This window comes from Grammomys surdaster, unplaced genomic scaffold (assembly GCF_004785775.1).
Source record: "Grammomys surdaster isolate TR1022 unplaced genomic scaffold, NIH_TR_1.0 125950, whole genome shotgun sequence".
Taxonomy (NCBI): Eukaryota; Metazoa; Chordata; class Mammalia; order Rodentia; family Muridae; genus Grammomys; species Grammomys surdaster.
In genome coordinates this window covers 3,527,213-3,536,537 of record NW_021620771.1, presented here as the reverse complement: position 1 = coordinate 3,536,537, position 9,325 = coordinate 3,527,213, and the positions used below count along the sequence as shown (strand labels likewise).

The following is a 9,325-nucleotide window of genomic DNA, read 5'->3' as shown; positions in this document are numbered from 1 at the left end:
TTTTTTTTTTTAATTTCCCTTGCCAAAAAGTTAAAATTAAGCCTACAAATGCCCCTAAAACCTAACGGTCTGCAGACAGTTGGCACTACCTGCTCAAACCTGACACATTGTTTTCTTTCATGCCATGTGACTTTGAGGGTGGACCAAAAGCTCTCCCAGCTCTTTGCTATATTAATAACTCTATAATAGTACTAAACCTATCCCCACGGGGTTCTCTGAGGGTGAATTAAGGGGCTCAATTGTTTACTGTCCCAGTGTTATTTTACAGGTGGGCGCCCACTTGATTGAGGAGGCTGTTTAATTCCATTGCCTTTCTTACAACAGGTTATTATAATTCTTCCTGAATCATTCTGTCCAGCGGAGGCCCTCCATATGTGTAGAATGCCTTCAAAGGCCATTAGCCTACCCCAGAGTTCCTGCTGTTTGATTTTGTGGCCACAGATGACTTTGTGGCTTCAAGCCACCATTTTTAATTCATGAGAAGCAGGATGCCCAGTGTACCTGGTGGCTGTCCTCTTCCGGGCAGGGTCCAGGGGCTCCTTGGCAGGTTTTGAAATGATAGCTTCAGTGCAGTCCTAGGTGATGTGATTGTGAACATCCCTTACTGTCTACAGCCGATGGGAGAATATCTGGATGAGCAGAGAGAACGAGGATGCTGAGGATGTCATTGTCAACAGATATTTTCAGGAAATCCCTTCCATTCTGAAGTCAACAGTGTACAGTAGTCAGGGTAGTGAGGCAGAGGAGGAAGAGCAAGAGGAAGAGGACGACAGTCCCAGGGACGGCAACTCGTGAGTGTGTCCCACAGAGTGAGGACCCTCGGGAGGGCCCAGGCCCCCACAGACCTGCCGAAGCAAATGCTGCTGAGAAACTCCTTGGCCAAGGGCAGCAGAACAGGGGCTGGGGAATTGTTGGTGTGCCCCCACACTCACAAAGGGTCGCTCCCCTGAGAAGCATGTGTGGGTGGCAGGTAGAGCAATCCTCTGAGAAAGGAGGAGAAACTGGGTAGCACAGAGGAGGATCCACCTCTGTAAACTACCGTCTCTGAGTAGGCCCCTGGCACCTGTGCATGTCCCCTCTGACTTTCATGCCTGCTTCTCAAGTTAACATCTGAGCAAGCCCCTTCCAGCAACATTAGGCATTCTCCGAGAAGCTTGACTTACAATGCCCTGGTAGGACCACCATTCACCTGATGCTTTTTGTTACAGGATGTGTTTGCTTGGCCTATTCCCACTCTGCTTTGCCTTGCATTGGCTAGGACATATACAAAGGGGAAGCCCTTAACTTTTACCTCCTTACATACCCATAGTCCTGACTGCTGGGCAGTCTCTCTTTTCTCAGTCCATATGATCTGTAAGGGAAATCCTTTCAGTAGAGTGGGAAAAGCTGAGGCAGCCAGGGTGTTGTGATTGGGCAATCATGTTCTAGCTTGGGACCCTCCTCACTGTACCCCTGACACCTAAGACTCATTAGAGAAATCCAGGTTTGTGGGGTGGGAAGTGGGGGCAAAGAAAGGAAGAAGGGTGGCCCTCAGGTTCCCCATCGGAGCTTCAGCCTTGTTTTATTATCAACATGGGTGTTTTGGTAAACCCCACTGCCCACCATTATAGGCTTGATTGGAAACTCCTGGTGTAGTGTCTAGCTGCTTAGCCTAACCCAGGACCACATGCAGCCTCTCTACAGGGGCTTCACTGGTGGCTAGGGTTTGGACTTCAGCGCCAGTAAGCACAGTTCATCTCCAAGCCTTCTGCTAGCATCTTCCTTACCTTTCCCCTTTTCTAAATTCTGAATTAATGTCTATGGCATTTTCCTCACTGCTGTCCTGGCTGGGTTTTACAGACCATGCTGCACAGAGCATGCTTATGTGGCTGCTGGTGCTGCCAGGTGACTGTCAGACCCTGGGCTTAGGGAAGCAGGCATTAATAGAGGCTCAGCCACTTGGGGAGAAGTTTGTTCCAGCATTAAGGCTGGGAAACCTCTGTCTGCATTCTGAGTTGTTGGCTTCCCATCTGAGTGGAGGCCTTTCTCCTAGGTTCTGGACCTGAAGTCCCATTCCATGGCACAGATCTATAGGCCTCTGTAGCCATGTCCTTGCCCAGACCATTCACAGCTAGGAGTCAGTGCAATAGCAGATCCCAGGAGGGCCAAACCTGTCTCTAGGCTGATTGATGGTTGGCCTGATTGTAACGCTGACCCCAGTATGGCTGTGTAGTACTTGGCTCCCTGACAGCCTGGCCAGGGCTTTCTTTTTCCTGTTGTTTGTTGAGCCCCTAGCCACAGTCATCAGCAGGCTGTGCCCCCTTATAACCTCTTTTGTCTTCTGTTGATTAGAGAGGAACATAATGACATCCTGGCTGTAGCTGACTGGGGACAGAAACTTTCCTTCTACCAGCTGAGTGGAAAACAGGTATGTAGCACTATGCAAACCCAGTTACACATGTCAGCGGTAGCACACTTTGATAGGGTGCTTCTGAGATTGTTATCAGTGACTACACCGGATCATTGTAGCATTTGTAAATTGAGCTTGACTTCAGGTCCTGCATCCAATAGTTTTGTCTTCTCTTCTTCAACTGTTCAGCACTGTGAAAAGAGACTTTAGTTATGCACTTTTAGAAATGGGAGACCAAGACCAGAGCAGTAAGTACCACACAGTTGGAAAATGGTGGAGTCTGGAATTGAAGCCCAGATTGCATTACTTTACTAGTTCTTTGAGAATTTCCAATATGCTTTTAAGAGGATATGTCCAATGACATTTTTCTTTCAACTAGGTCCCAACCTAGTTGAACTTCATCCTCCTTTCCATAATGCCACTGGCTGGGGACTGAGCCTTTGACACAGAGTTTCTGAGAGTCATTTAAAGTCCAAACCGTGGTACATGGTTACTACAACCTGTTTGGGACAGTGAAGTTATTTCTTGGTTTTGAAGTATCTTTCCAGCTCTGGAGTGACTTGGGCATTAAACATAGGATAAGGATTGCTAAACAAAGCCAGAGTTCTTGTCAGGCTTAGGTAATGTTTGTGTAATTCTGACCTTGTAGACATTTGTAGTGTTTGACAAGGCTGTGGCTTAGTAGCCACAGCTGGTGTTCCTTGGTGCAGATACTGTTATGCTGTTTATAGGACTAGCTCTTTTAGTCCTCAGTTTTCTCTGGAGGAACTGCTACCACCATTGCTGAATGTGTAAGAAAATTGAGGTCTTGAGAGGCTGGCCTCAAGAACATGGTTTAGTATGTGGCCACAGCTAGTTTGGGATCTGACCAGACAGATGCTAGAAATCTGTCAAATTAGTCTAGTGATGACTATTTAAAAGGTAAAATTGAATTAAAAAATGATTTTTAGCCAGGCGGTTGTGGCACACACCTTTAATCCCAGCCCTCAAGAGGCAGAGGGGCAGAGGGGCAGAGAGGCACAGAGAGGGGCACAGAGAGGGGCAGAGAGGCGCAGAGAGGAGCAGAGAGGGGCAGAGAGGGGCAGAGAGGGGCAGAGAGGGGCAGAGAGGGGCAGAGAGGGGCAGAGAGGGGCAGAGAGAGAGTCAGAGAGGCAGAGGCAGGCAAATCTCTTGAGTTCCAGGACAGCCAAGGCTACACAAAGAAGCCTTGTCTCCAAAAACACAAAATAAAACAAAACCAAACGAACAAACAAAAGCCCTGATTTTTATGCAAGTGATTTTCAATGTTAAGACCAAAAATTTTAATTAGTTGTCTAAGGAATATTAGACTTTAAAGAGATTCATTGTATTTTCCTGCTTGGGATTCATTAGGCTTAAAAAACAAAACACAAAAAAAAACTATATATTTATTCTTTTAAAAAGCATGATGAAGGGAAGGGTTAAAAAAATGAAAAGGTAATAAAACTCTGGCCTTCGTCTCTTCAGATACTTCTTCATTCTTTCTATTCCTTCAGCTTCCAGTCACTTACCTGAGTCTCCGTAACCTCTCCATGTCGGTTAAGTTCGTCCAGTGAGCTATTCTAGTCACTACAGTTTCATTTCTGCGGGAGCCCAGTTCAAGCCATCTGCAGGAGCAGTCCGTGTTCTTAACCACTGAGCCGTCCCCAGCCCCTTCCTTAATATTGTGAACCATGTAATCCCAGATGGTTTAGAGTTTTCATCTGCTCATTCCAGCATCTGGGCTATCATGTGGCTGACCTTGCTGATTGTCTTTTCTCAAATAAGATTCACATTTTCCTACTTAGAAATGTTTTATTTTTATATGTGTGGATGTTTTGACTGCATGCATCTATGCACCTCATGTGTGCAGTGCTCACAGTGGCCAACAGAGGGCATTAGATTCCTGGAAGAGGAGTTACAGACTCCAGTAAGCTACCATGTAGGTGCTGAGAACCAAACCCAGGTCCTCTGTAAGAGCAACCAGTGCTCTTTACCTCTGAAACTTCCCTCCAACCCCATATTATCCTGCTTTTTTGAAAGATTGAATTATATTACAGGAATTGTAAGTTGTACACCATAGAAACTGATTTCTCTCAGGTTCCTCTGAAGGCAAGTGTTGGAGGGTGGGGAAGGGAAAAAGGGATAGAGAGAGGGAGGGAGATCAAGTGGTTGGCTTTGCTGTGCTCTGCTCTGTATTTGCAATGGGCAGCAGCTGAGATCCTAGTACAGGTCTTTGGGTTCACCTGGGAGTCATGTGGGTAGGGTAGCTAAAGCTTTCCAGATGGTGAGCAGAGCTCGCGTGCAGAACGGCTTCCTTCTGGCCTTCCTTTCTACAGTTTCCCACCTACAGACTCTATGCCCATCCAAAAAGGAGCTGACATGGCCAGTGTTGAGAGACTCTTGCCTGAGGCTGTTCCCTTGCTCAGTTTCTGCCTGCTTTGGTCACTTCTGCCTTCAGTTGGTCTGTGTAGTTAGTCTGGAGCTGATGGTTGTTTCTTGGAAGAGAAGTCCTAAGCCCCAGCCAGCAGCTTCAGCCCTCAATGTCCTGACAGCTACCAGAGTTTTCTTATTAAACTTAGAGCATTGGGAGGTAGGAGGGAAGCTTTCAGTTGTTAGGCATTTGAAATTCCTAAAAAGGGAAGAAAAATGAACATACTAAATTTATAATTGTAGTTTAAATTAGTTGAAGGGAATTAACTAAGTTGAAATTGGAGCTGACTACTTCAGTGGTTTTATATGTTCAAATTGCATTCATTAAACTGTCAGCATCAACTGACTGCTCACTTTTGCTAGATTTATAAATAGGAAAACATTTGTAAATTGACCCTAAACCTTAAGCAAAAACTAGGTTTTTAGGGTTATTTTTCTTAAATTGAATAAAGAATCAAGGGCAGTCTTTTCAAGTGAATAAGCTCAGAAAAAAAAGAGAGAAAAGCTGAGGTGAGCTGCTGACCATGTGTGAGGTGGGTGAATGAGGGAAAAACTCTCTGGTCTCCAGGTTGGCTGAGGAGGTCTTGCTAACTTCCCAGCATTTAGGTCAGGCATGGCAGACTTTAGGGGCCAAGAGTTTGGCTGGGCTGAGGGGAAAAGTGGGTTCTAGAGGTGGAGAGGCCTGGGTAGGAGATGGAATAGCTCAGGAGATAAGGCTAGGCAGCCCCCCTTGCCTTCCTAACATCCCCCCTAGCCGGCTAATGTCGGTGGGGAAGCTCTTACTGATTGTGGGTGCGGACTGGTCTTTCACTTGGTGTATGTTCTCTTTCCTCAGATTGGGAAGGATCGGCCCCTGAACTTTGACCCCTGTTGCATCAGCTACTTCACTAAAGGAGAGTACATTTTGGTGGGGGGTTCAGATAAGCAGGTGTCTCTCTTCACCAAGGATGGAGTGCGGCTGGAGACCATTGGGGAGCAGCACTCCTGGGTGTGGACCTGTAGAGTGAAGCCTGACTCCAACTATGTGGTGAGTAGAGAAGTACATCCTGCAGAGCGTCACCAGAGAAGGCCCTGAGCATCAGGTCAGCCACTCAGTGTCACGGCCAGTGCTTGGACCAGGTGGAGGGGACACTGCTTCTCCCCTCAGCCCAGGTTGACAACTCTGTTCTATACAGGTGGTAGGCTGCCAGGATGGCACCATTTCCTTCTATCAGCTTATCTTCAGCACAGTCCACGGACTCTACAAGGATCGGTATGCTTACAGGGACAGCATGACAGATGTCATCGTGCAACACCTGATCACAGAGCAGAAAGGTAGGAGGCAAGCAAAGCGGTGGGGACTGGGCTGGTGATAGCACATATGAAATAATAGGAAATGTCTCCCCTGGCCTTGCTTTAGCTCTGGCAGTAGGAGGATGAGGATCTCTTTGAGGATCTAGCAAAAACCTGTTGTTGGTTTGTTTGTTTGTTTTTTGTTTTGTTTTGTTTTTTTAAAGCACCAACTCTTTACATTTTACAAATAATTCCATGGTGTAAATGGACTCCCTGAGACACAGAGGGTGACAAGTGAGATCTGTAATGGCTGACCTGAATGGGGCTTTATGGACATTTACCATCTCTGATCAGAGCCTCTTTGGCATACTTTGCCATCAGCCTCTACTCACCTCTTGGTGGTCCTAATACTAGACAAGTTGGGACAGTAGATAGGCTCAGGCTTGGGCAGAGCATCAGGGATCCAGCCTCTCAGGGTCTAAACTCTGACAGTCCCCTTCTGTTCACGTAAGTAGCTCTGCTGGTTAAGGAGGTCAAGTTTCACTCAGCTGTATCCATATCCGGATGTGCTGAGCACATATGCTATCTGGATGCTGCTGACCAGATATGGCCAGGTGTCTCTGCATCCTGTAGATCCAGTGTGACTTCTTTTGACCCTGCCAGGATAGATCTGTGTTCTGAAAATTCCATCTAGGTGGTGGAGATGTAGCCCCTGGGACAGCTCAGCAAGTCTTCTTTGTGTTGTTTACTCCACTTGGTCTGTAGAGAGGTAGAGCCGGCATGGAAGTCCCTGTGGTCAGGAAGGTTGCAGGGATGTGGCTGGCTATGAAATATGTCATTATGGTGGGTGTCTGATCACTAGGGGCCTTCTTTGCTGTACAGAGTAAGAAGTAGAAATGTCCTCAGACATGTAGGACAAGTGTCAGTAGCATTGACTGCTTGATCTCCCTGTTTCTCCCTGAAATGGTAGCATATGCAGCTCTGCACCCTACTCAACACAGCTGCCTGCACATGGCAGGTGCTCTGGGAGAGGTTTTAACAGATTTTTTACTTGATGTGTATGTCTGAGTGCCTGCATGTCTGTGTGCAGTGCCTGAGGAGGCCAGAAGAGGGCGACAGATCCCCAGGAACTGGAGTTAAGATGGATCCTGGGAATCAAACCCAAGTCTTCAGAGAGCGGCAGTGATCTTAACCACTGAGCTGTCTCTCCAGCCCCCGTTAAAGATTTTTGTAATAAGAGTGTGTCACTTTAATTGTCAGGAGCATTAAATAAATAAATGATGGCTTTTAATTTCTCTGCCTTTCACCTTACTTAACAACCTTTTGCTAGAGTCTCTTTCCCTCCGTTGACAGTTCGGATTAAATGCAGAGAGCTTGTCAAGAAAATTGCCATCTACAAAAATCGATTAGCTATCCAGCTGCCAGAGAAGATCCTTATCTATGAGCTGTACTCTGATGACTCGGCAGACATGCACTACCGGGTGAAGGAGAAAATTGTCAAGAAGTTTGAGTGCAACCTGCTGGTGGTGTGCGCTGACCACATCATCCTGTGCCAGGTGGGCAGCTCACCCCTCCTCCCAAGGGCAGGGGTCTTCCTCAGGGAAAAAAGATGGTCGTGACTCAGTGGCTGGTCCTTGGCATCTAGATGAATCCTGTTTTTAGAGAGATGAAGTCTATGGCTGGGGTGATTTTGGACTGTGGAGCATGTGTGACAGGCTGGGGTTAGATGTAAAGTGTCTTGCAATGCAGCTTTGTTTTGATTTGAGACAGTGTTTTGCCAAGTTGGTCAAGCTGTCCTCAAGCTCATGGTCCCCAATTTACCTCCTGAGTGCTGAGGTGAAGGCACGTCTCACACCCATCTAGGATAAATTTTTGTAAGTGGAAGTTTTACCTCCTAAGGGAATTATTTTCTTTCTTTCTTTTTTCTCTTGAGGCATTAGGAATTAAACTCAGGGCCATGCCTCCAATAGGAAAGTCCTCGACAATGGAACCATATCCCTAATCCTCTTTCCCACCATCTTTTTTTTATTACTTTTTGATACTAGGTTTTACTAAGTTTACCAGGTTGTTCTTGAACTCACTCTGTAGCCCAGGCAAGCCTTGAACTTGCAATGCTCCTGCCCAGCTTCCAGAGGACTTGGAACTATAGATCTGTACCACCAAAAGAAAAAAAAAGTCTCTAAGTCTCTAGTCTCTCTTCCTAAGTGCTGCAACTCTCTGAGACCATTTCTCATGTTGTGGTGACCCCCCCCCCAACCATAAAATTATTTCTATGCTACTTCGTAACTGTAATTTTATTGTTATGAATCATAGTGTAAATATCTGGTATGCAGGACATGTAGCCTCAAAGGAGTTATGACTTACATGTTGAGAGCCTCTACTCTAAGAGGGTTTTTGTTTGGTTTTGTTTGGTTTGTTTTTTCAAAAGAAATTTTTCTCCCTGTCATAGATCTCTAAAAGTCCCTAGGTCAGTTTCAAGAGGAGTTTTGGAACAACTTTGAAAAAAAAAGCCTACTGTGGGTGGACCTGATCTTACCCAGGCCTGTTAGTAAAGATAAAAAGGAAGAAATTGTTTAGGAGCCATTCTAGTGTAAAACTAGTATCAAAACCTGTGTGAGGGTCTCAAGCCTCTTGCCACTTAGGGCTACCTCAAGTTAGAGAATAGTTGTGGCAAGTCAGTGGCCTACTGCTGTTGGCTCTGGAGGTTGAAGATGGCCCCCGAGGAAGCCTGTGGTGGATTAGTGATGGCAGGATGGGGGAGAGCCATGGTTAGATTACCACTGGTGATATAGGATGGTTACCCCAAGAGGGCTGCAAGTACTCTTTCTCTGAAGCTCCGTGCTGAGCTTGGGTTGTTTCTTAGGAGAAACGGCTGCAGTGCCTGTCCTTCAGTGGAGTGAAGGAAAGAGAATGGCAGATGGAGTCTCTCATTCGCTACATCAAGGTGATTGGCGGCCCCGCTGGAAGAGAAGGTCTGTTGGTAGGCCTGAAAAACGGCCAGGTGAGTCTTCCTGTGCTGCCTTTGAGCTTGCTATCGAGGCAGGCACAGGTCTCCTGCCTGGGATGACAGGCAATGGGTTGTAGTCAGCCTGGAGTTGACTTTCATAAAGACAGCTTTAGGCCAAAGTGCTGTGGCTCTCAGACTCACAGGATGCTCACACCTGGCAGAGTTGGTGCCATGTCTTTCTTTTTTTTTTTTTTTTTTTTTTTTTTTTTTTTTTTTTTTTTTTTTTT

The 9,325-nt window shown here is 46.3% G+C and overlaps 1 protein-coding gene across 3 annotated transcripts in view; it reads left to right on the top strand.

Annotated features, from left to right (window-relative positions):
* Ift122 (intraflagellar transport 122) overlaps positions 1-9,325 on the top strand; it is a 74,917-nt gene that overhangs the window by 24,925 nt on the left and 40,667 nt on the right. For 2 of the 3 annotated variants that reach the window (XM_028753506.1, XM_028753505.1), the window contains exons 8-12: positions 2,332-2,407; positions 5,655-5,846; positions 5,995-6,133; positions 7,445-7,647; positions 8,955-9,092. In XM_028753506.1, the coding sequence (XP_028609339.1) occupies positions 2,332-2,407; positions 5,655-5,846; positions 5,995-6,133; positions 7,445-7,647; positions 8,955-9,092 (748 nt within the window). Of the gene's footprint in view, positions 1-614; positions 792-2,331; positions 2,408-5,654; positions 5,847-5,994; positions 6,134-7,444; positions 7,648-8,954; positions 9,093-9,325 lie in introns of all 3 variants that reach the window. The other variant, XM_028753507.1, reaches the window with a different exon arrangement.